At 43.8% G+C, this 26,435-nt stretch overlaps 1 protein-coding gene across 2 annotated transcripts; it reads left to right on the forward strand.

Annotated features, from left to right (window-relative positions):
* The first annotated feature begins 6,317 nt into the window (after positions 1 to 6,317).
* On the forward strand, positions 6,318 to 25,758 carry gpr171 (G protein-coupled receptor 171). 2 transcript variants are annotated; one of them, XM_053321540.1, is made up of 5 exons: positions 6,318 to 6,527; positions 14,246 to 14,431; positions 21,030 to 21,239; positions 24,723 to 24,851; positions 25,125 to 25,758. In XM_053321540.1, exons 2-5 carry the CDS (start codon positions 14,249 to 14,251, stop codon positions 25,653 to 25,655), a joined length of 1,053 nt encoding a protein of 350 aa, XP_053177515.1. In that variant the 5' UTR covers positions 6,318 to 6,527; positions 14,246 to 14,248; the 3' UTR covers positions 25,656 to 25,758. The 2 variants fall into 2 exon arrangements, with proteins under 2 accessions (XP_053177515.1, XP_053177514.1); XM_053321539.1 differs by lacking the exon at positions 6,318 to 6,527 and having other exon boundaries at positions 14,161 to 14,431.
* Positions 25,759 to 26,435: the final 677 nt, after the last annotated feature.

Here is a 26,435-nt window from a genome sequence, read left to right on the forward strand (position 1 = left end):
CTTCAGGCTAACGGAGCATCAATCAATCAATCAATCTTTATTTGTATAGCGCCAAATCACAACAGAGTTATCTCAAGGCTCTTTCCACATAGAGCAGGTTCTAAACCGAACTCTTCAGGTTTTAACTTTAAAGAGACCCAACATTCACACATGAGACACAGTGGAGAGAAAAAACTCCCTTTTAACAGGAAGAACCCTCAGAACCAGACTCAGAGTGGGAGAACATCTGCCTCCACCGGTTGGAGTAGAGAGGAGAGAGAGGAAGGAGAGGAGAGAGAGGAAGGAGAGAGGAGACAGAGGAAGGAGAGAGAGAGAGAGGAGAGGAGAGAGAGAGAGGAGAGAGAGGAAGGAGAGGAGAGAGAGGAAGGAGAGGAGAGAGAGGAAGGAGAGAGAGGAAGGAGAGAGGAGAGAGAGGAAGGAGAGAGAGGAAGGAGAGAGGAGAGAGAGGAAGGAGAGAGGAGAGAGAGGAAGGAGAGAGGAGAGAGAGGAAGGAGAGGAGAGAGAGGAAGGATAGAGGAGAGAGAGGAGAGAGGAGAGAGGAAGGAGAGAGGAGAGAGAGAGGAAGGAGAGGAGAGAGAGGAAGGAGAGAGGAGAGAGAGGAAGGAGAGGAGAGAGAGGAAGGATAGAGGAGAGAGAGGAAGGAGAGAGGAAGGAGAGGAGAGAGAGGAAGAGGAGTAGAGAGGAAGGATAGAGGAGAGAGAGGAAGAGGAGAGAGAGGAAGGAGAGGAGAGAGAGGAAGGATAGAGGAGAGAGAGGAAGGAGAGGAAGGAGAGGAAAGAGAGGAAGGAGAGGAGAGAGAGGAAGGAGAGGAGAGAGAGAGGAAGGAGAGGAGAGAGAGGAAGGATAGAGGAGAGAAAGGAAGGATAGAGGAGAGAAAGGAAGGATAGAGGAGAGAAGCACAATGAAAATCAACAATGAAGCATCCGTGACTTCTCTGAGGTCTGCTACCAGCCAGTAAGAGATGGTCATGTGACTACTCTGCTGGATGTCGACGCAGACTTGTGGTTTGTGTGGTTGGACTTTTTTTTTTTTTTTAACTCTTGCACTTTGGCGGCCCCAAGTGGCAGCAAGCGATTCTGTTTGAAGTATTGAAAATTCCCAATTACCCAGAAACCCTGTAAAGGCATTTCAGTAAACGCCAGGTCAAACTTTACCAGGTAGTAAATATCACCATTAAATCAGATTTTCCAGTAAATGTTGGGTTGGTGTTTCGTCTATAAGAGACGATAAGATCCACAATAGACAGAGGATGGAAGGAAAGAATGAAGGGAGGAAGGAGGAAAGGAAAGGAAGGGAAGGAGGAAAGAACAAGGAGGGAAAGGAGGGAGGCTGGAAGGAATGAAAGGAAGGAGGCAGGAAGGAAGGAAGGAAGGAAAGGAGGGAGGATGGGAGGGAGGGAAGATGGAAGGAAAGGAGGCAGGAAAGAAGGATGGGAGGAAGGAAAGAAGGAAGGAGGGAAAGGAGGAAGGAACAAGGAAGGAAAGGAGGGAGGATGGAAAGAAGGAAGAAAGGAGGAAGGAACAAGGAAGGAAAAGAAGGAAGGAAAGAAGGAGGGAGGGAGGGAGGAAGGAAGGAAGGAAGGAAGGAAGGAACAAGGAAGGCTTGTGGTTGTGTGGTTGGAGGGAGGCTGGAAGGAAGGAAAGGGGGAGGCTGGAAGGAAGGAAAGGAGGGAGGATGGAAGGAAGGAAGGAAAGGAGGTAGGATGGGAAGGAAGGAAGGAAAGGAGGTAGGATGGAAGGAAGGAAGGAAAGGAGGGAGGAAAGAAGGAAGGGAGAATGCAGAAACAGTCACATTAATAATAACTGTAAGTGGTACAGGTGTCATGTCTGAAGCCTTTCCTACAGCTAGACGACGGCTTGTTCTTTTACAACTTGTGCTTTTATGACATCGAGTGTGAAAAGGAAGGAGATACTTTATGATGTGGGTCATTAAACAAAAGTCAAGGCTGCATTTCTACTTCCTGTTTGATATAAAGTACGAGGGTGAGAAGAAATAAAGAGTTTTAAATGTAATCATTAACTTATTTAACCCTCCTGTTGTCCTGGAGTCAAGGAAGGATGAGAGGGAAGGAGGGGAGGAAAGGAGGGAGGGAGGAAGGAGGGAAAGAAGAAGGGAAGGAAGGATGAGAGGGAGGGAGGAAAGGGAAGGAGGGAGGGAGGAAGGAAGGCAGAAGGGAAGGAAGGAAAGGAGGGAGGGAGGGAGGAAGGGAGGAGGGAAGGAAGGAAAGGAGGGAGGATGGAATGGAAGGAAAGGAGAGAGGCTGGAAGGAAAGGAGGGAGGATGGAATGGAAGGAAAGGAGGGAGGCTGGAAGGAAGGAAAGGAGGAGGGAGGAAGGAAGGAAGAAGAACAGGAAGTTATAGGAAACAGGAAACTGGAAGTTAGAAGCAAGCGCTGGTTTCTGCAACAGACTCTGTGACAGCCGAGTTATTAAATTATACGGCAAATGTTAGACGTCTTCTCAGAATGTGGAAGTTAGTATCTCTTCCAGGAAATGTGGAAACCTTATGTGGAAACAGAGATGGAAGCAGCCTCGAACAGGAAGTTATCAGTTCTGCTTTTTGAGGCTCTGAGTGTTTTTGATGTTGCATTAAACTTTTATAATGTTACTTTTTCTATCTCATAGTCCTCATATATATAAATATATATACACTAGGGCTGTCAGCGTTAACGCGTTAATCGCAATTAGATTAATGCAATCCATAACGCGTTAATTTTTTTTTAATCTCATTTTAATGTAGCAAGCCTTTTTGTCCCTTCTACTCCCCCGTAGACGGCTCCTCTAGCTGTAGCGCTATGCTTTGAAGTGGCCTCCTGCAGTAAACCTACCGCGCTGATGGAAAGTAAGAGAGCTACTGGACTTTTGAACGGCTTGTTTAACTTTAAAACACTTCCAGACGCTTCAGTTGACAAGTCAAAAGTAAAATGTAACCTGTGTCAAACGGAGTTTAACTACCACCGGAGTACGTGGAGTTTGAGTTAGCACCTCCACGCTAAACACCCAGGTGCAGCCAAGCCAGCCTCAGCTCCACCAAAGGACCATTTTGGAGTGTGGGAGTCGCAGCAGAGCCGTGATTGATTCCCAGTTAAGACACTCTGGTAAGAAATGCTTTACATTATGGGCTTAAAACTGCCTTCAAATGGAAAATAACAGGATTTTAAACATGCAATTCAAAACGCCATTAATCGTGATTAACTATGGAAATTCTGCGATTAATCTCGATTAAAAAAATTAATCGTTTGACAGCCCTATCATTTATATTTACAGTATAGATTATAAATTGTGCTTTCTTTTATCAGTCAGCCTTCGGTCTCTGTGGCTCCTGATTAGAACGGCACACATCCAGTCCAGTGCTCCGATCCCGGTTCTTCAATTAACAGACTGAACCTATAACTGTGTGACCGCTCTGTCATTGGCGTGGTTGGGTCTAGCTGTGTTGTTGTGTAGCAGTTGTCGTTGTTTGTGAGTCTAGAGGCTAGTATGAAGCACTCGTAGATGTATAAATATATTTTGGTCAAAACTATGTAAGTATTTATGAGTCATTACAAGACTAGATGTGGGCAGCGAGGTTTTATTTCGTATTGTTTGCTTTGTGCTCGATCAGTTTTAGCTCCAGTTTAACGCTCCAGACAGCGTCCAGCAGATGAAGAAAGTAAGAGGATTAAATAAAAACTCTGGTAAGAAATGCTTTACATTATGGGCTTAAAACTGCCTTCAAATGGAAAATAACAGGATTTTAAACGTGCAATTCAAAACGCCATTAATCGTGATTAACTATGGATATTCTGCGATTAATCGCGATTAAAGAAATTAATCGTTTGACAGCCCTAGTTTATATATGTGTTGTAAATCTTAAGTAAAACAGGACTGAACTTTTGTACTTTGCATTCCTATTCTATATTTTTACATGTACATACTGTATATATCATATTTGGTTTTATGTCTCTGATCCATAAATAAATAAATAAATATTATATCAAAGTGGAAAAAACTGATTTTCATTGTTAAACCAGGAAGTACCAGCGACCTCTTTACCAACACACATTCATGGTTTAACCTTCCTGTTGTCCTTCCTTCCTCCATCCCTCTTTCCTTCCCTCCTTCCTTCCTCCATCCCCCTTCCTTCCTTCATCCCTCCTTTCCCTCCTTCTTCCTTCCTTCCTCCCTCCTTTCCTTACTTCCTCCCTCCTTTCCTTACTTCCTCCTCGGTTCCTTCATCCCTCCTTTCCTTACTTCCTCCTCCCTTACTTCATCCCTCCTTTCCTTCCTTCCTCCCTCCCTCCCCCTTCCTTCTTTCCTTCCTTCGTTCCTTCCTTCCTCCATCCCTCTTTCCTTCCCTCTTTTCCTTTCTCTCTCCCTCCCTCCTTCCTTCTTTTTTTCCTCCCTCCCTCCTACCTTCCTCCCTCCTTTCCTCCCTTCTTCCTTCCTTTCTCCCTCCCCCTTCCTTCTTTCCTCCCTCCCTCCTACCTTCCTTCCATCCTTCCTTTCCTTCCTTCCTCTTTTCCTTTCTCTCTCCCTCCTTCCTTCTTTCTTTCATTCCTCCCTCCCTCCTTCTTCCCTTCCCCCTCCCTCCTTTCCTTCCTTCGTCCTCCCTTCCTTCATCCCTCCTTTCCTTACTTCCTCCTCCCATCCTTTATCCCTGCTTTCCTTCCTTCTTCCTCCCTCCCTCCTTCCTTCCTCCCTCCCTCCCTCCCTTCTTTCCTCCCTCCTTTCCTTCCTTTATTCCTCCCTCCTTTCCTTCCTTCCCTCCTCCCTTCCTCCCTCCTTTCCTTCCTTCCTTCCCTCCTCCATTATTTTCCGACCTAATGAAAATGAGGTGGTGTTTAGATAGACCTCATGGTGCATATGACGCTAGGTACTGCGTTGGCGCTACAGCTGGATTTGCACCTGCAGCTATTTACAGCCTTTAATTTTAATATTCTCATATCACATATCACTAACCCTCCTTCCTTCCTTACTTCCTTCCTTCCTTCTCCTTCTCATATCACATAAACCTGCTTCATTTACACCTGCTGTCTTCTCACAGATATCCAGGTGGAGTATATCTACATCACATTATGTTACTACAGGTGAGAACTTTAAATAATATTAAGAGTATATTAGAGATAGATGTCTGTAATGTAACAACACATTTATAAGAAAGCAGCCGTACATGATGATGACATGAATGAGTCAGGAAACCATTGAGTCATACTGTTGGTGCTGACCTCATTAATCAGCCTGATGTGACTCATTTAATATCTGATAAAGAAGAGGAAGTGTAGTAATGTCACTGCTTACCACGAAACTCCCCCGCAGACGGTTTACCAAAATAACACAGAATAACAGCAGAGCAACAACTTCACCCTCCTGGTGCCCTCGAGTCAATGAAGAAAGGGAGGAACAGAAGGAAGGAAAGGAGGAAGGAAGGATGGGAGGAAGGAAGTAAGGAAGGAAAGGAGGGATGAAGGATTGTTGGTGCTGACCTCATTAATCAGCCTGATGTGTCTGGTTGATATCTGATAAAGAAGAGGATGTAGAGGAAGTAGTAGTAATGTCACTGCTTAGCACGAAACTCCCCCGCAGACGGTTTACCAAAATAAAGCAGAATAACAGCACAGCAACAACTTCACCCTCCTGGTGCCCTCGAGTCAAGGAAGGAAGGGAGAAGGAAGGAAAGAGGGAGGATGGGAGGATGGGAGGAAGGAAGGAAAGAAGGAAGAAGAAAGGAAAGGAGGGAGGATGGAAGGAAGGAAGGAAGGAGGGGAGGGAAGAAGGGAGGATGGGAGGAAGGAAGGAAGGGAGAAGGAAGGAAGGGAGGATGGGAGGAATGAAGGAAGGAAGGAAGGAGGATGGGAGGAAGGAAGGAAGGGAGAAGGAAGGAAGGAAAGAAGGAAGTAAAGGAAGGAAGGAGGGAGGGTTAGTGATATGTGATATGAGAATATTAAAATTAAAGGCTGTATCGCAGTACCTAGCGTCATATGCACCATGAGGGAAGGTGGATATTACCTAACCATAGGTAATAGTAAGGTTATGGTTAGGTTAGGATAATGGAAAGTCTCCAGGTAATGAATGTCAGTCTGTGTATTGCCCCTTCACGATTTCATAATAATCACCACACTTATTCTGAAACTAACCTTTACAGTTGCTGGAAAGCCCAGATGTGTGTTTGTGGTTGTGTGTGTGTGTGTGTGTGTGTGTGTGTGTGTGTGTGTGTGTGTGTGTGTGTGTGTGTGTGTGTGTGTGTGTGTGTTACAGGGGGGAAGGAGGCGTGGTTTGTGGTTCTCTCTGCTTGACGCTGCACAGACGCTGAGCTGAAACCAGACTTGACAGCAGACAGGAAAACATCCTCCACCCGTCTGCAGCTTCAGCCCAGAACACATGAGGAGAACCTCCAGAACACATGAGGAGAACCTCCAGAACACATGAGGAGAACCACCAGAACACATGAGGAGAACCTCCAGAACCTGAGCAGAAGCAGGAGCCTCGGGGCCGGACCGCAGGGCTCCAACACATGGTCTGAGGACCTGTGAGAGGACGGCACAGCAGGTAAGAGCTGATTCAAGTTAAACATTTACAGACTGACGATCAGACTGCTGTTAAAAGCCGAACATGAAGCAGCTTCCTCCTTTTTGTTCATAGTTACAGGAATAATAGAAACTCTACAGAGAAGGATTTTCACATTTTCTGTTGAGTTTTATTTAATTTTAGACAAAAATATTCTGCTTTCAACCAAAGAAAGACCTAAAAGTTGTTTGAATCTGACGAATTGAACCACATTTAATCAAAGATAAGTAGCATTAATGGACCTTAGACTTAGCTTATAGTACAAAAAGTTGTTAATGTGTCTCAGTAAAGAAGATATAAAGGAATATCCACAGTGCTAATGGAAAGCTGTCTGTGTGCTGCTCAGCTGATTTGCTAAAATCACATAGAAAAAGACTGAATGTGAGTTTTATTTAATTTTAGACAAAATATTCTGCTTTCAACCAAAGAAAGACCGAAAAGTTGTTTGAATCTGACGAATTTAACCACATTTAATCAAAGATAAGTAGCGTTAATGGACTTATCTACAACTTTAAGAGCTTATAGACTTAGCTTATAGTATAAAAATATGTTAATGTGTCTCAGTAAAGAAGATATAAAGGAATATCCACAGTGTCTAATGGAAAGCTGTCTGCGTGCTGCTCAGCTGTTTCTCTTATAGGAACAAATAAAATCACATAAAAGAAAGACTGAGTGTGAGTTTCTGTTGAGCTTTATTTAATTTTAGACTAAATATTCTGCTTTCAACCAAAGAAAGAGCTAAAAGTAGTTTGAATCTGATGAATTGAACCACATTTAATCAAAGATAAGTAGCGTTAACCCTTAAACAGACCTTACTAGTTATGTCATTTGCACCTCAAGTAAGGAAGGAATGAAGGGAAGAAGGAAGGAAAGGAGGAAGGAAGGGAAGGAAGGGAGGAAGAAGTAAGGAAAGGAAGGACAGAGGAAGGAAGGAAGGAAAGGAAGGAGGGAGGAAGGTAGGAAGGAAAGGAGGGAAGAAGGAAGGAAAGGAGGAAGGAAGGGAAGCAAGGGAGGAAGAAGAAAGGAAAGGAAGGAGGGAGGGAGGAAGGAAGGAAGGAAGGAAGGAAAGGAGGGAAGAAGGAAGGAAAGGAGGAAGGAAGGGAAGCAAGGGAGGAAGAAGAAAGGAAAGGAAGGAGGAAGGGAAGGAAGGGAGGAAGAAGTAAGGAAAGGAAGGAGGGAGGAAGGAAGGAAGGACAGAGGAAGGACCCGGAAGGAAAGGAAGGAGGGAGGAAGGAAGGAAGGTAGGAAGGAAAGGAGGGAAGAAGGAAGGAAAGGATGGAGGAAGGGAAGGAAGGGAGGGAGGAAGAAGGAAGGAAAGGAGGGAGGAAGGAAGGAAGGAAAGGAGGAAGGAAGGAAAGGACGGAAGAAGGAAGGAAAGGATGGAGGAAGGGAAGGAAGGGAGGAAGAAGTAAGGAAAGGAAGAAGGGAGGGAGGAAGAAGGAAGGAAAGGAGGGAGGAAGGAAGGAAGGACAGATGAAGGAAAGAAGTAAAGAAGATATAAAGGGATATGCACAGTGTCTAATGGAAAGCTGTCTGCGTGCTGCTCAGCTGTTTCTCTGATAGGAACAAATAAAAAGTCTCAGTGTGAGTTTACAGCTCTGTTATTCTCCCCAATCATCAGATGTTACGACATGTTTCACTCACAGATCATAAAAAACACACACAAGTGAGAAAATGAGTAACCGTAAATCTTTTGTAGTTGTGATGCCTCAAACACTTTCTTTGACTGTTTCCATAGAAACCGAGGTTGTTTGATGTCACTTCCCTGTCTAGTTACTGTTTCTCTAATTTCTGTGACTCAGTAGAATAATTCATTCATCGAGGGGTTTTATTGTTTGTTTCTCTGGAAAACTGAAATGACAGACGGTTACACACACACACACACACACACACACACACACACACACACACACATAAACATACTCAAAATATTCCCCACCTCCACTGGACACTGAGTCACACCAGTTTACAATCACTGTTGCAGTTATGACAGATAATCATTTTTACAGGACTTTGGAAGGAAGGAAGGGAGGGACGGAGGAAGGAAAGAAAAGAAGGAAGGAGGTAAGGAAGGAAGGAATGGAAAGAAGGAAGGAAGGAGGGAAGGGCAGAAGGACAGAAGGAAGGAAGGAAGGAAGGAAGGAATGGAAAGAAGGAAGGAAGGACGCAGGGAAGGGAAGAAGGACAGAAGGAAGGACAGAAGGAAGGAATGAAGGAAGGAAGAAAGGAATGGAAAGAAGGAAGGAAGGAGGGAAGGAAGGAAGGAAGGAAGGAATGGAAAGAAGGAAGGAATGGAAAGAAGGAAGGAAGGAAGGAAGGAAGGAAGTAAAGGAAAGAAGGGGAAGGAAGGAAAGAAAAGAAGGAAGGAAGGAGGGAAGGAAAGAAGGACAGAAGGAAGGAGGGAAGGAAGGAAGGACAGAAGGAGGGAATGGAAGAAGGACAGAAGGAAGGAAGGAAGGAATGAAGGAATGAGGATGGATTTGATTTGATTAATAATGAAAGTAATAGTTAGTTGCAGCTGAGCAGAGAAGAGACGGACTGACTGACACATGGTTGGTTTTGGTCTCATCAGCTGATTCACTGACACCAAACCTATTTAGAGAGGATGATTCAGGTTAGAGCTGCAATGAAAGATTTATAGTGATGTAGTATGCAGTATTACAGTAAAAGTACTGCAGTATTATAGTGATGTAGTATGCAGTATTACAGTAAAAGTACTGCAGTATTATAGTGATGTAGTATGCAGTATTACAGTAAAAGTACTGCAGTATTATAGTGATGTAGTATGCAGTATTACAGTAAAAGTACTGCAGTATTATAGTGATGTAGTATGCAGTATTACAGTAAAAGTACTGCAGTATTATAGTGATGTAGTACTGCAGTATTACAGTAAAAGTACTGCAGTATTATAGTGATGTAGTATGCAGTATTACAGTAAAAGTACTGCAGTATTATAGTGATGTAGTATGCAGTATTACAGTAAAAGTACTGCAGTATTATAGTGATGTAGTATGCAGTATTACAGTAAAAGTACTGCAGTATTATAGTGATGTAGTATGCAGTATTACAGTAAAAGTACTGCAGTATTATAGTGATGTAGTATGCAGTATTACAGTAAAAGTACTGCAGTATTATAGTGATGTAGTACTGCAGTATTACAGTAAAAGTACTGCAGTATTATAGTGATGTAGTATGCAGTATTACAGTAAAAGTACTGCAGTATTATAGTGATGTAGTATGCAGTATTACAGTAAAAGTACTGCAGTATTATAGTGATGTAGTATGCAGTATTACAGTAAAAGTACTGCAGTATTATAGTGATGTAGTATGCAGTATTACAGTAAAAGTACTGCAGTATTATGAGTGATGTAGTATGCAGTATTACAGTAAAAGTACTGCAGTATTATAGTGATGTAGTATGCAGTATTATAGTAAAAGTACTGCAGTATTATAGTGATGTAGTATGCAGTATTACAGTAAAAGTATTGCAGTATTATAGTGATGTAGTATGCAGTATTACAGTAAAAGTACTGCAGTATTATAGTGATGTAGTATGCAGTATTACAGTAAAAGTATTGCAGTATTATAGTGATGTAGTATGCAGTATTACAGTAAAAGTACTGCAGTATTATAGTGATGTAGTATGCAGTATTACAGTAAAAGTACTGCAGTATTATAGTGATGTAGTATGCAGTATTATAGTAAAAGTACTGCAGTATTATAGTGATGTAGTATGCAGTATTACAGTAAAAGTATTGCAGTATTATAGTGATGTAGTATGCAGTATTACAGTAAAAGTACTGCAGTATTATGAGTGATGTAGTATGCAGTATTATAGTAAAAGTACTGCAGTATTATAGTGATGTAGTATGCAGTATTATAGTAAAAGTACTGCAGTATTATAGTGATGTAGTATGCAGTATTACAGTAAAAGTACTGCAGTATTATAGTGATGTAGTATGCAGTATTACAGTAAAAGTACTGCAGTATTATGAGTGATGTAGTATGCAGTATTACAGTAAAAGTACTGCAGTATTATAGTGATGTAGTATGCAGTATTACAGTAAAAGTACTGCAGTATTATAGTGATGTAGTATGCAGTATTACAGTAAAAGTACTGCAGTATTATAGTGATGTAGTATGCAGTATTACAGTAAAAGTACTGCAGTATTATAGTGATGTAGTATGCAGTATTACAGTAAAAGTACTGCAGTATTATAGTGATGTAGTATGCAGTATTACAGTAAAAGTACTGCAGTATTATAGTGATGTAGTATGCAGTATTACAGTAAAAGTACTGCAGTATTATAGTGATGTAGTATGCAGTATTACAGTAAAAGTACTGCAGTATTATAGTGATGTAGTATGCAGTATTACAGTAAAAGTACTGCAGTATTATGAGTGATGTAGTATGCAGTATTACAGTAAAAGTACTGCAGTACTATAGTGATGTAGTATGCAGTATTACAGTAAAAGTACTGCAGTATTATGAGTGATGTAGTATGCAGTATTACAGTAAAAGTACTGCAGTATTATAGTGATGTAGTATGCAGTATTACAGTAAAAGTACTGCAGTATTATGAGTGATGTAGTATGCAGTATTACAGTAAAAGTACTGCAGTATTATAGTGATGTAGTATGCAGTATTACAGTAAAAGTACTGCAGTATTATAGTGATGTAGTATGCAGTATTACAGTAAAAGTACTGCAGTATTATGAGTGATGTAGTATGCAGTATTACAGTAAAAGTACTGCAGTATTATGAGTGATGTAGTATGCAGTATTACAGTAAAAGTACTGCAGTATTATAGTGATGTAGTATGCAGTATTACAGTAAAAGTACTGCAGTATTATAGTGATGTAGTATGCAGTATTACAGTAAAAGTACTGCAGTATTATAGTGATGTAGTATGCAGTATTACAGTAAAAGTACTGCAGTATTATGAGTGATGTAGTATGCAGTATTACAGTAAAAGTACTGTAGTATTATAGTGATGTAGTATGCAGTATTACAGTAAAAGTACTGCAGTATTATAGTGATGTAGTATGCAGTATTACAGTAAAAGTACTGCAGTATTATGAGTGATGTAGTATGCAGTATTACAGTAAAAGTACTGCAGTATTATAGTGATGTAGTATGCAGTATTACAGTAAAAGTACTGCAGTATTATGAGTGATGTAGTATGCAGTATTACAGTAAAAGTACTGCAGTATTATGAGTGTTTACCGCAGTGAGCAGAAGTAGAAGGGGGATCAGAGAAAGTCTTTTTACTTCCTGTTTCCTGCTGCAGGTTCATATTCAACCACAGAGTTTGCTTCACTTCCTGTTGAGCAGCTCCTGTCTGTCACTCGGTTCCTGCTCCGCTGTGACGGAGATGTTATCTGCTGCCGATCGAAACATGACGAGAGGACATGAAACCGCTCTTTAATCAGTCTCGTAATCTGATATCTGATCTAAGACACGCGTTCAAATGATGCATGAAATAATACACAGACCATGTGAAGAAATCAGAGGTTGTAGTTTTTTTCCATCGCTCAGGAAAAAACAGATGAGAGTGAGTCACATGAAAGAAAGGGGGAAAAAAAGAAGAGATTTGGGCCTCTGATGGCGACTCTGAGTGTTGGTTGTTGTTTTTAAAGTTAATATTAAAGTCTAGATCTCATTCAGTCACTCAGCAGGACGACTCTGCCTTCATGTTTCCTCCTGTTTTAACCCTCCTGTTGTCCTCCAGTCAAGGAAGGAAGGAAGGAAGGAAAGGAGGGAGGGAGGAAGGAAGAGGGATGGAAAGGAAGGAGGAAGGGAGGAGAGGAAAGGAAAGGAAAGGAAAGGAAAGGAAAGGAAAGGAGGGAGGGAGGAAGGGAGGAAGGAAGAAGGAAGGAAAGGAGGGAGGAAGAAAGGAAAGAAGAAAGAAGGAAGAAGGAAAGAAGGAGGGAAGAAGGAAGGAGGAAAGGAAAGAAGGAAAGAAGGAAGGTAGGAAAGAAGGACAGAGGAAATAAAGAGAGAAGGAGGGAAGAAAGAAGGGAGGAAAGGAAAGAAGGAAGGAAGGAAGGTAGGAAAGAAGGACAGAGGAAATAAAGAGAGAAGGAGGGAAGGAGGAAAGAAGGAAGGAAAGGAAAGAAGGAAGAAGGAAGGAAAGGAGGGAGGAAGGAAGAAGGAAGGAAAGGAGGGAGGAAGGAAGGAGGGAAGGAAGAAGGGAGGAAAAGAAAGAAGGTAGGAAAGAAGGACAGAGGAAATAAAGAGAGAAGGAGGGAAGGAGGAAAGAAGGAAGGAAAGGAAAGAAGGAAGAAGGAAAGAAGGAAGGAGGGAAGGAAGAAGGGAAGGAAGAAGGGAGGAAAGGAAAGAAGGAAGGAAGGAAGGTAGGAAAGAAGGACAGAGGGAATAAAGAGAGAAGGAGGGAAGGAGGAAAGAAGGAAGGAAAGAAGGAAGAAGGAAGGGAAGGAAGAAGGGAGGAAAGGAAAGAAGGTAGGAAAGAAGGACAGAGGAAAGAAAGAGAAGAAGGGAAGGAGGAAAGAAGGAAGGGAGGAAAGGAAAGAAGGAAGAAGGTAGGAAAGGAGGGAAGGAAAGAAGGAGGAAAGAAAGGGGGATGGAGGAAGAACAGACGGAAGGAAGGAAGGAAGGAAAGAATAAGACGGGGTCAATTTGACCCGGGAGGACGACACAAGGGTTAATCTATCTGTGTTCCTCTGAGCACAAACTGTATTTCCTTATATGATTCAATATTAATGAATAAAGAAGCAAGAATCAAAGCTGAAGTTATTGTTTCTTAACCCTTTATAGGACACTCATTGAAAGGATGGGAGGGAAGGAAGGACGGAGGAAGGAAAGGAAGGAAGGAAGGTAGGGGGGAGCAAAGAAAGAGAGAAGGAGGGAGGGAGGAAGGGAAGAAAGAAGGAAGGAAGGAAGAAGAAAGGGGGATGGAGGAAGGAAAGAAGGAAGGGAGGAGAGAAGGATGGAGGGAGGAAGAACAGATGGAAGGAAGGAAGGAAGGACGGAGGAAGGAAAGAAGGAAGGGAGGAGAGAAGGAGGGAGGGAGGAAGGACAGATGGAAGGAAGGAAGGAAAGGAAGGAAGGAAGGACGGAGGAAGGAAAGAAGGAAGGGAGGAGAGAAGGAGGGAGGGAGGAAGGACAGATGGAAGAAAGGAAAGGAAGGAAGGACAGAGGAAATAAGGAACGAGGGAGGGAGAAAGGAAAAGAGGAAGGGAAGAAAGAAGGCAGGGAGGAAGGAAAGGAAAGAAGGAAGGAAGGAAGGATATTTTGGGATATTTACAGAAGTTACCAAATATAATTATTTGCCAAATAAAGGGTTAAAGGAGGTTAACGTTCATATGTTCAGCTTTAACTGTGAAGGTTTGATCAGGTTTGATTGACAGCTGCCGAACAACAACAACCATCACATCTGTCACTTTGATTTCAATGAAAAGAAAAAGAAGCATTTAAAGTTCTGTTTCCTTCCCTCATGTCTTTTGCTCTTGATGTTTCCCAGCAGACTGTGAACCCTGACACACACAACACACACACACACACACACACACACACACACACACACATCGAAACCACACTCGTAGCACCTGCTGACGGCTCACGCTTCCCTTCCACTCTCCACAGTAAGTAAGCGCTCCATCCAAACTTCATCATCCTTCATTTGACATTTAAAAAAAAACTTGTTCACATCTTGACTTTTATTTTTTTCCTGCTGCAGACGATGGTGCTTCCTCTTCCTCCTTCCTCCAACTCCTCCCGCGCCGCAGGTGCTGAGGAGGGGCCGCAGTGCATCGTCAACGACCAGATGACACCCTTCACCGTCCTCTACATCCTCATCTTCATCATCAGTCTGCCTGGAAACCTGCTGTCTGTGTGGGCGTTCATACGCAGCCCCAGAGCCAAGGTAAAGCCAGAACGCGTGCTAAGGTGCCCTCTTGGGAGCCAGAACGCGTGCTAAGGTGCCCTCTTGGGAGCCAGAATGCGTGCTAAGGTGCCCTCCTGGGTGCCAGAACGCGTGCTAAGGTGCCCTCTTGGGAGCCAGAATGCGTGCTAAGGTGCCCTCCTGGGTGCCAGAACGCGTGCTAAGGTGCCCTCTTGGGAGCCAGAATGCGTGCTAAGGTGCCCTCTTGGGTGCCAGAACGCGTGCTAAGGTGCCCTCTTGGGAGCCAGAATGCGTGCTAAGGTGCCCTCCTGGGTGCCAGAACGCGTGCTAAGGTGCCCTCCTGGGTGCCAGAACGCGTGCTAAGGTGCCCTCTTGGGAGCCAGAATGCGTGCTAAGGTGCCCTCCTGGGTGCCAGAACGCGTGCTAAGGTGCCCTCTTGAGAGCCAGAACGTGTGTTAAGGTGCCCTCTTGAGAGCTAGAACGTGTGCTAAGGTGCCCTCTTGAGAGCCAGAACGTGTGCTAAGGTGCCCTCTTGGGTGCCAGAACGTGTGCTAAGGTGCCCTCTTGAGAGCCAGAACGCGTGCTAAGGTGCCCTCTTGGGTGCCAGAACGTGTGCTAAGGTGCCCTTTTGAGAGCCAGAACGTGTGCTAAGGTGCCCTCTTGGGTGCCAGAACGTGTGCTAAGGTGCCCTCTTGAGAGCCAGAACGTGTGCTAAGGTGCCCTCTTGAGAGCCAGAACGAGTGCTAAGGTGCCCTCTTGGGAGCCAGAACGCGTGCTAAGGTGCCCTTTTGAGAGCCAGAACGCGTGCTAAGGTGCCCTCTTGGGAGCCAGAACGCGTGCTAAGGTGCCCTCCTGGGAGGCAGAACGCGTGCTAAGGTGCCCTCTTGGGTGCCAGAACGCGTGCTAAGGTGTCCTCTTGGGAGCCAGAACGAGTGCTAAGGTGCCCTCTTGGGTGCCAGAACGAGTGCTAAGATGCCCTCCTGAGAGGCAGAACGCGTGCTAAGGTGCCCTCTTGGGAGCCAGAACGCGTGCTAAGGTTCCCTCTTGGGAGCCAGAACGCGTGCTAAGGTGCCCTCTTGGGAGCCAGAACGCGTGCTACGGTGCTCTCTTGGGTGCCAGAACGCGTGCTAAGGTGCCCTCTTGGGAGCCAGAACGAGTGCTAAGGTGCTCTCTTGGGTGCCAGAACGCGTGCTAAGGTGCCCTCTTGGGAGCCAGAACGCGTGTTAAGGTGCCCTCTGGGGAGCCAGAACGCGTGCTAAGGTGCTCTCTTGGGTGCCAGAACGAGTGCTAAGGTGCCCTCTTGGGTGCCAGAACGAGTGCTAAGGTGCCCTCTTGGGTGCCAGAACGCGTGCTAAGGTGCCCTCTTGGGTGCCAGAACGAGTGCTAAGGTGCTCTCTTGGGTGCCAGAACGCGTGCTAAGGTGTCCTCTTGAGAGCCAGAACGCGTGCTAAGGTGCCCTCTTGGGAGCCAGAACACGTGCTAAGGTGCCCTCTTGAGAGCCAGAACGCGTGCTAAGGTGCCCTCTTGGTAGCCAGAACGCGTGCTTAGGTGCCCTCTTGAGAGCCAGAACGTGTGCTAAGGTGCCCTCTTGGGAACCAAAACGCGTGCTAAGGTGCCCTCTTGGGAACCAAAACGCGTGCTAAGGTGCCCTCTTGGGAGCCAGAACGCGTGCTAAGGTGCCCTCTTGTGTGCCAGAACACGTGCTAAGGTGCCCTCTTGGGAGCCAAAACGCGTGCTAAGGTGCCCTCTTGGGTGCCAGAACATGTGCTAAGGTGCCCTCTTGGGTGCCAGAACACGTGCTAAGGTGCTCTCTTGGGTGCCAGAACGCGTGCTAAGGTGCCCTCTTGAGAGCCAGAACGCGTGCTAAGGTGCCCTCTTGGGAGCCAGAACGAGTGCTAAGGTGCCCTCTTGGGAGCCAGAACGCGTGCTAAGGTGCCCTCTTGTGTGCCAGAACACGTGCTAAGGTGCCCTCTTGGGAGCCAAAACGCGTGCTAAGGTGCCCTCTTGGGTGCCAGAACATGTGCTAAGGTGCCCTCTTGGGTGCCAGAACACGTGCTAAGGTGCTCTCTTGGGTGCCAGAACGCGTGCTAAGGTGCCCTCTTGAGAGCCAGAACGCGTGCTAAGGTGCCCTCTTGGGAGCCAGAACGCGTGCTAAGGTGCCCTCTTGGGAGCCAGAACGTGTGCTAAGGTGCCCTCTTGGGAGCCAGACCGCGTGCTAAGGTGCCTTCTTGGGAGCCAGAACAAGTGCTAAGGTGCCCTCTTGGGAGCCAGAACAAGTGCTAAGGTGCCCTCTTGGGAGCCAGAACACGTGCTAAGGTGCTCTCTTGGGAGGCAGAACGCGTGCTAAGGTGCCCTCTTGGGTGCCAGAACACGTGCTAAGGTGCTCTCCTGGGAGCCAGACCGCGTGCTAAGGTGCCCTCTTGGGAGCCAGAACGCGTGCTAAGGTGCCCTCTTGGGTGCCAGAACACGTGCTAAGGTGCTCTCTTGGGTGCCAGAACGCGTGCTAAGGTGCCCTATTGAGATCCAGAACACGTGCTAAGGTGCCCTCTTGGGAGCCAAAACGTGTGCTAAGGTGCCCTCTTGGGTGCCAGAACGCGTGCTAAGGTGCCCTCTTGGGAGCCAGAACACGTGCTAAGGTGCCCTCTTGGGAGCCAGAACACGTGCTAAGGTGCCCTCTTGGGAGCCAGAACACGTGCTAAGGTGCCCTCTTGGGAGCCAGAACGCGTGCGAAGGTACCCTCTTGGGAGCCTGAACGCGTGCTAAGGTGCCTTCTTGGGAGCCAGAACGCGTGCTAAGGTGCCCTCTTAGGTGCCAGAATGCGTGCTAAGGTGCCCTCTTGAGGGCCAGAACGCGTGCTAAGGTGCCCTGCCCTGTGTGCACGCCACTGTGACACAACACAGGGTGAGTAGAAAAGATGAATAAACAGATGAGACATTTCTAGAGATCTGTAATTATAGGAATGAAGAGAAGAGAAGGTTGTGAGAGGAGGAGAGATAACAGTTGAGGGGAAATGAAATGATGTGAAATGAGACACTGAGACGAGAGGTGAGAGGGTCTTTATCTTTAAGGGAGATTTTATCAGATAACACTTTGTATGCTTGTCTAAAATGTTTGTTACAGTAGTTGTGTAGATAAAAAGCAAATATAAGCAGACATGAGCTTTGTGGTTTTATTACATCTAAGCAGTAGTGAAAGAAGTACTCAGATCCTTTACTGCAGTAAAAGTACCAATACAGTAATATACAAATACTCCATTACAAGTAAAAGTCTTGCATGAAACATCAGTATTATATTGATGTAGTATGCAGTATTACAGTAAAAGTACTGCAGTATTATGAGTGATGTAGTATGCAGTATTACAGTAAAAGTACATAAGTATTATAGTGATGTAGTATGCAGTATTACAGTAAAAGTAGTGCAGTATTATGAGTGATGTCGTATGCAGTATTACAGTACTGCAGTATTATAGTGATGTAGTATGCAGTATTACAGGAAAAGTACATAAGTATTATTGTGATGTAGTATGCAGTATTATAGTAAAAGTACATAAGTATTATAGTGATGTAGTATGCAGTATTACAGTAAAAGTAGTGCAGTATTATGAGTGATGTCGTATGCAGTATTACAGTACTGCAGTATTATAGTGATGTAGTATGCAGTATTACAGGAAAAGTACATAAGTATTATTGTGATGTAGTATGCAGTATTATAGTAAAAGTACATAAGTATTATAGTGATGTAGTATGCAGTATTACAGTAAAAGTAGTGCAGTATTATGAGTGATGTCGTATGCAGTATTACAGTAAAAGTACATAAGTATTATGAGTGATGTAGTATGCAGTATTACAGTAAAAGTACTGCAGTATTATGAGTGATGTAGTATGCAGTATTACAGCAAAAGTACTGCAGTATTATGAGTGATGTAGTATGCAGTATTACAGTAAAAGTAATGCAGTATTATGAGTGATGTAGTATGCAGTATTACAGTAAAAGTACTGCAGTATTATGAGTGATGTAGTATGCAGTATTACAGTAAAAGTACATAAGTATTATGAGTGATGTAGTATGCAGTATTACAGTAAAAGTAGTGCAGTATTATGAGTGATGTAGTATGCAGTATTACAGTAAAAGTACTGCAGTATTATAGTGATGTAGTATGCAGTATTACAGTAAAAGTACTGCAGTACTATAGTGATGTAGTATGCAGTATTACAGTAAAAGTACTGCAGTATTATAGTGATGTAGTATGCAGTATTTAAAGAAACTGAACATATAAACGACACATACATAAAGTAAACAAAGTGTTGAATATCACTATTAGCATGTCAGCTGATCTCTGAGCAGCTCAGAAACATGGAGACAAACACATGAAGAATTACAACATCTGACACATGAAGTCTGAAATGACTTCTGTCTATTTCACTTTACACAACTCAGCTGTGGATCCACCAACAACCCAAAGTCCAGCATAGAGAGGCTGAGTGAATGTGGTCTGGACTCTGTGGAGGAGAGTAATGGTTTCAGAGACGCTGTAGAAGGACAGAATACCTGCTCTGTGATCCAGGTACACTCCGACTCTGGAGGAACCAGGACCTGAGACGAGAGTATTAATGTTGTTGAACCAAAATTCATAACTGTCAGAGTAACAATCTAAAGACCAAGATTTGTCATTACGTCCAAATAGAGATTCATTTCCTGCTCTGCTGATATTCTTGTATGCGACTGCTACACGAACTACTCCTCTCCACTCCACCTCCCAGTAACAACATCCAGCCAGACTCTCTCTATTCAGGACCTGATAATGATCAGTGAATCTGTCTGTGTGACTAGAATAAGACTGATGTTGACTCGTATGTTCTACTTTTCTGTTCCCATCAGATAATAACAGATATCTGTGTGCTGTGTTTGGATCCAAAGTGATGTCATGTGAATATTTTAAGAACCCAGCTTCGATCTTGGGTTCTGTCACTGCCAGTGAGATGTTTGTCCAGTTGTCCCTCAGGATGTCCTGTAGTTTATCTCTGAGCTCTGACACAGCTGCTGTCACATCCTCAAAGTATCTCAGAGGACGGATATTGATGCTGGATGAGTCTGTAGGTTCACTGAGTTGTGACACTGAGGGGTAGTTGTGTAGAAACTGGTTGTGATCCTCTGTGTGTGAGAGCTGCTTCAGTTCAGCGTCTTTCCTCTTCAGCTCAGTGATCTCCTGCTGCAGCTTCTCCTGAAGCTCTTTGACTCCACTCACTTCAGTTTCCTGCTGGGATCTGATCTGCTGCTTCACATCAGAGCTTCTTTTCTGGAGGAGACGGATCATCTGAGTGAAGATCTTCTCACTGTCCTCCACTGCTTTATCAGCAGAGCGACTGACGGCCTCCACCTCCTGTTGAAGCAGCTTCACATCTTTCTCTCTGTCCTGGATTCTCTGCTGGATGTTTAGTCGACTCACCTCGAGCTCTCTCTGCCTCTCAGTCCTTTCTGCTGCAGCTGGGACTGTGTCATGGCCTTTATGATCATCCATAGTGCACAGATAACAGATACTCTTCTTATCAGTACGGCAGAATATCTTCATCACCTCATCATGACAAGAGCAGATGTTCTCCTGGAACTTCTTGGAGGGCTCCACCAGCTTGTGTTTTTTAAATGTAGGTGATTCATAGTGAGACTGGAGGTGATTCTCACAGTAAGAGGCCAGACACTGCAGACAGGACTTGAAGGCTTTCAGCTTCCTCCCAGTGCAGAAATCACAGGCCACATCTTCAGGTCCAGCATAGCAGTGATCAGCAGGAGCAGCTTGGAGTCCAGTCTTCTTCAGCTGCTCCACTAAAGCTGCTAACATGGTGTTTTTCTTCAGGACAGGCCTCGGTGTGAAGGCCTCTCTGCACCGAGGGCAGCTGTAGATCTTCATCTGATCCTCTCCATCCCAGAATCCTTTAATACAGCTCATACAGTAGCTGTGTCCACAGGGAATAGTCACTGGATCCTTCAGTAGATCCAGACAGATTGGACAGGAGAAGGTTTCTCGGTCCAGCTGATCTTTCTGCGCCATTTCAGCTCTCAGAGGCAACGACTGTCTGAGCTTCACTTTCTGTTTGATCATGTGATCCTGCAGTGAATGCAGCCTGACAGCTGTGTGCTGCGTCACATGTTGGTTACACCCATCTACAAACTATAGATCTGCAGTATTATGAGTGATGTAGTATGCAGTATTACAGTAAAAGTAGTGGTTTGGTCCCTCTGATGTTATTTTATATAATTATTTTACAATAACAAGTAAGAATGAGTTATCTAATATATTGTTAACGATAGGATAAACAATAAAGAAATAATAAGGTTTACAGATGATAAAAGAACCATTGCATGAATGAATGAATGAATGAGTATGGAGTATTCAAATAGTGTAAAATAGAGTGATTGAACATGCATTGACTGATGTATTTCTAATTGAAGAGTGAAAATATAATGTCAGGCGATGAAACATGAGGTGAGATGAAGTGAAACTGGTGACACGATCAGATTAGAGGAGTGATGCGAGGAGAGAGGAGAGATGTTGAGATTAAACTGTTATTCTGAGCTGCCGTGCTGCGTTTAGTGACTCTGAGACCTTTGTGTGTTCCTGCAGCAGCAGAGCAGCAGCGTCTACCTGGTCAACCTGCTGGTGGCCGACCTCCTGCTGCTCCTCGCTCTACCTTTTAAGATCCTGAAGGACCTCGGGGCGGCGCCGTGGAGCCTCATGGTGTTCCACTGCCAGGCCAGCGCCGTCACCATCTACATCAGCCTCTATGCCTCCATCGCCTTCCTCGCCTTCATCATCACAGACCGCTATCTGCAGGTAGGGTCTTTGCTTCTTGACACCACCAAAGGGGAACCACATGGTCAGGTTTTAGGCCCCAGTCTTTCTCCATATATGTCAGTAATGAGAGTCAAAATATAAAAAACATTTCTATATCTTTATGCAGACCATACTGTTGTTTATTGCTATGTGAGCACTGTTGGTATTTGAACATCTGTAGATGGCATTCGAGTCCACATCTCTGATACCCCTTTTCCACCGAGCTGGAGCTGGTGCTGATTCGGAGCCAGAGCCTGACTAAGCACCGGTTCTTTACTTTTCCACCGCCAAAGATCCAGCCCCGAGCCTCAGAACGGAGCCAGAGCAACCACCAACTCTTTGCTGGTCTAAAGCAAGAACCGATTATGTCAGCAGACTGGGGGCGGTGCTAATGTTTATTAGTCGGCTAGCGGGTTTAACGTTTATTAGCAGGCTAGCGGGGCTAACGTTTATTCGCCGGCTAGCAGGTTTAACGTTTATTAGCAGACTAGCAGGGTTAACGTTCATTAGCTGACTAGTGTGGCATTTATAGAGGGTTAAAGATTTGTTGATTGAAAGTACTATTTTTGTGCCATAGCTGTCGTCTTCTTCTTCTTCTTCTTCTTCTTTTTCTTCTTCTTCTTCTTCGTTTCCGGCAGGCTAGATGCCTTGCGCCATGTTGCTGCACCAACTGAGCAGTGGCTCTAGCATTAGCTCTCACTAGCTCCAGCTCAGTGGAAAAGGGGTATTATTAGTGTTGTCGTCAACTTAACCAAGACTAAAGAGACTAAAAAGAAACCCATTATTTAGGAATGTTAGTAAAATACAAATGTGTGTACAGTATCTGTGCGATATAATGATATATATCGTCTGACGAGAGAAAAACGTCTCCCGTTTCATATTCTGCTCTATCGTCTATATCAGCGTTATGCAAGTCACGCTCTTTATGGCGGTTAGATACCAATGAAGAATTTATGTTTTCTGAATGCTGACAAAAAACAAGGCTATGTGTGTTTTACAATTTAAAAAAAAGAAGGTGTCAGCAGTTCTTGTGGCCTCTTACAAATACCTGGGCATTGATAACCTTTTAAAGATATTGTAATAATTGTTTCCTCTAATCCAGTTTTTTCATTTAATGCTTGGAAACAGCATGATTCTTGATTATGGCGATGTTATTGATATGAATATCCTCTTACTCTCTTCATCTGCTGGACGCTGTTTGTCACAGAGCTTCATTAGATGCTATACCTGTTCGTGAGGAGCTATAAATGTCCCTAAAATGTCAATTTAAAGCTCCATGTTCATGTTTGAGGCCACACAAATGTTCCTAAAAAGTGAAAAGGAGAACCAGAAACCTCCTAACACATTCATCAGTGTCATTTATCAGGCGTATTTAGAGGAGCTGAAACTGTTAGAAACTATAAATCCATCAGAGGAGCTTTGACATGACGTTAGATGCTAAAAAACAGCTTTCTAAATGGAGCCCACCATCGAGCTTGCATACGTGAAAGGAAACAACATGAAACCAGACGTTGCAGGTTAAGTCACCTATTAACAGGAAGTCAGAGGTTTTTCAATATGACTAATGGCCGTTTGATTGTCCTCAAAGCAAAAAAAAAGGAGCGTTAAACTGGAGCTAAAACTGATCTAGCACAAAGCAAAAAATACAAAATAAAACCTCGCTGCCCACATCTAGTCTTGTAATGACTCATAAATACATACATAGTTTTGACCAAAAGATATTTGTACATCTACGAGTGCTTCATACTAGCCTCTAGACTCACAAACAACGACAACTGCCACACAACAACACAGCTAGACCCAACCACGCCAATGACAGAGCCGTCACACAGTTATAGGTTCAGTCTGTTAATTGAAGAACGCGATTAATCACATTTTGAATTGCATGTTTAAAATCCTGTTATTTTCCATTTGAAGGCAGTTTTAAGCCCATAATGTAAAGCATTTCTTACCAGAGTGTCTTAACTGGGAATCAATCACGGCTCTGCTGCGACTCCCACACTCCAAAATGGTCCTTTGGTGGAGCTGAGGCTGGCTTGGCTGCACCTGGGTGTTTAGCGTGGAGGTGCTAACTCAAACTCCACGTACTCCGGTGGTAGTTAAACTCCGTTTGACACAAGTTGCATTTTACTTTTGACTTGTCAACTGAAGCGTCTGGAAGTGTTTTAAAGTTAAACAAGCCGTTCAAAAGTCCAGTAGCTCTCTTACTTTCCATCAGCGCGGTAGGTTTACTGCAGGAGGCCACTTCAAAGCATAGCGCTACAGCTAGAGGAGCCGTCTACGGGGGAGTAGAAGGGACAAAAAGGCTTGCAACATTAAAATGAGATTTTAAAAAATGAACGCGTTATGGATTGCATTAATCTAATCGCGATTAATGCGTTAACGCTGACAGACCTAATAAATGAGTTAATTAACGATTGCCTTTATTGCCATTGCATCTGTGTATCTCAGAGGGTTAAAAATCTGACTACTGCATCAACTTGTAGAATTGAATGGGTTTATTGCCAAAAAAAAGAAAGAAAAAAAGCCAGAAATCCATCATACATCTCATATTTATACACATATCAGACATCATCAGCCAGAACACAAACATTTCCTGCTTTTATAACATTTCATTTCATTATTTTATTGTAAGGCTTTTGCACGTTATGGTCTATCTTTCACACAAAGCACCTGTTTCTTCTCATTACATCGTATTGTCAACACTTACTCACTAAAATGACCTTACAATACCATGTAATCCCCCAAACTCCCACACCAAACCCCAGCCAGGTCATTGGAAGTTGGCAGTTCGCTTCTTTTCACTTATCAGATTTACTGGGAAATACCCTCACAACCCCCCTGCTGTCCTTCGGTGGTCACAGTGTTCCTCTTGCAATGATTAATACAGATATACATATGGTTAACAGATGTAATGTAAGCATCAGGAAACTGGCTACCATGACGATGATTGATGCAGCTATATTATATTTTACTTGAGTTCATTTCTGCTCTGAGCTCATGAATATCGTTTGCGGCAGATTTTCTCGAAATCACTCAACTGTACCTTGAAAGATTGGATCAGTTGCTGCAGGTGTTTCTAGCACGAGGCCTGCGTGTGAGAGGCTCCGCTCTACACCGCAGAAATGTTTCTGGTGCAGCAGAACAAGCTGCAGGCGACCACATACAACATACACAGCTTCCTTCCTCAGTTTATTAGCAGTTATAGTAAAGCTTTTCTTTTTGTGTGATTGTCTTGGTGTTGTCGTGCATAATAGTTGATCATATATGTATTTTTATCTTTATATTTATAATTTTGTCATCCTGTTTGCTGTATTTCTCTAATAGTGCTGTCTTATATATCTTATATTCTGTTCTTTTTACCCTGTTAAATGTGTGTTTTACTTATTTAAACTGCGGCTCTAAGGACAGAGGATGTTGTGTTGCTGTACAGACTGTGAAGCTTTGGTGTTGATGGTGTCTGATGGCTCTCTTCTCCTGCAGGACTGCCAGACTCTGCGCTCTCTGCGGCTGCAGGAAGTCGGCTTCGCCCGGCTGCTGTCGCTGGTCGTCTGGCTGCTGCTGCTGATGCTCATGGTGCCCAACATGGCTCTGCCCATCCAGCAAGTACAGGTACAGCTGCTATCTATCTATCTATCTATCTATCTATCTATCTATCTATCTATCTATCTATCTATCTATCTATCTATCTATCTATCTATCTATCTATCTATCTATCTATCTATCTATCTATCTATCTATCTATCTATCTATCTATCTATCTATCTATCTATCTATCTATCTATCTTTCTTTCTTTCTTTCTTTCTTTCTTTCTTTCTTTCTTTCTGTGACTTCGGGGTCGGGCTCTGCTTCCCTGACAGGTGTTTGTGTGTTTGACTCTACAGGTGCAACAGTTTCTCAGCTGTTCCTCCCTAAAGAAAGACATCAGCCTGCAGTGGCACACCCTCAGCATCTTCCTCTGTACCGCTTTGTTCCTGAACGCATCGGCCGCCGTGGTGATCTCCAGCGGTCTGGCTCTCAGGAGGCTGCTGGGCAGCCGCAGCGACCCTAAGCTTTGGGTCAACGCCCGGCGGGCGACGGGTAGTGTAGCGGCCGTGGCTCTGGCCTACATACTCTGCTTCGTGCCCTACCACATCGTCCGGATGCCGTACACGTTGGCCCAAAACAAAGTGATCACAGACTGTCAGACCAAGAGGCAGCTGTTTCTGGGGAAGGAGTCGACGCTGCTGCTGACCGTACTGCACCTCTGCTTTGACCCGCTACTCTTCTTCTACCTCTACGAACCTTTCAGACAGACAGTCAGCCATGTGTTCAGCTGCATCACAAACCAGGCAGCAGCTGATCCTGAGGAGGAGCAGGCTGCAGAGGAGGAGATGCAAACTATGACTGCTGCACCGCAGGAGGACAGAGTCTGATACACATGTGAAGAATGGATTCACACATTCATCGTCATACTAAAAAACTACAATGAACTCGTGAAATGCTCCAGCACGTGACTGGACGCAGGTTGAAAAGTGAAATCTAAACGACTGAAATCTTTTTTATGCACAAACTCTGAAAATCACTGATTTAAACACCTGAAATAAACTTGATTTAATCTAAATAAATCTGAATTCCGCTAATACTTAACAATGACAGTTAATTAACACACAAAACACATAAAAAACAAACAGGACAGGTCCTTTAAGGCAGAGTGGTGTCATTCAACTTTTGGGCCAGCAGGGGGCAGCAGAGATCAGGGATTGTGTTAATCAGAGTTCAGTGTGTCTCCATCAGTTATATTGTGTTGATTTTGTCATTATAAGTTTATAACACCATGACAGTGTGAATCAGACCTGTGAATTTTTGAACTCAGTCATTGATGGACGAACCATCAGTCTTTTCCAACTGAAACACAGAGACACAAAACAAAGATGGAGAAAAGCAACATTTAAAAATAATAAATAAAATACATACATACACACACACACACACACACATATATATATGTGTGTGTGTATGTGTATGTGTATGTATTTTTTTCTACAGAAAAAGACAAATATTAATGACACCAAGAGACCTAATCTGCATTAATATTTATTTCAAAAATAATATGTAAAAGACAAATGTGACATCATGCAATGTGCAAAATCAGTTTTACTAATATTTGGTATCATAAACACACACACACACACACACACACACACACACACACA

The sequence above is a fragment of the Scomber japonicus genome, chromosome 6 (assembly GCF_027409825.1).
Source record: "Scomber japonicus isolate fScoJap1 chromosome 6, fScoJap1.pri, whole genome shotgun sequence".
Classification (NCBI taxonomy): Eukaryota; Metazoa; Chordata; class Actinopteri; order Scombriformes; family Scombridae; genus Scomber; species Scomber japonicus.

Excerpts from the sequence above, each read along its gene's own strand:
- gpr171 (XM_053321540.1), top strand. The coding sequence starts at position 14,249 with ATGGTGCTTCCTCTTCCTCCTTCCTCCAACTCCTCCCGCGCCGCAGGT. Across the intron at positions 14,432-21,029 it reads TACGCAGCCCCAGAGCCAAG|CAGCAGAGCAGCAGCGTCTA; the intron begins GTAAAGCCAGAA and ends GTGTTCCTGCAG. Across the intron at positions 24,852-25,124 it reads TGCCCATCCAGCAAGTACAG|GTGCAACAGTTTCTCAGCTG; the intron begins GTACAGCTGCTA and ends TTGACTCTACAG.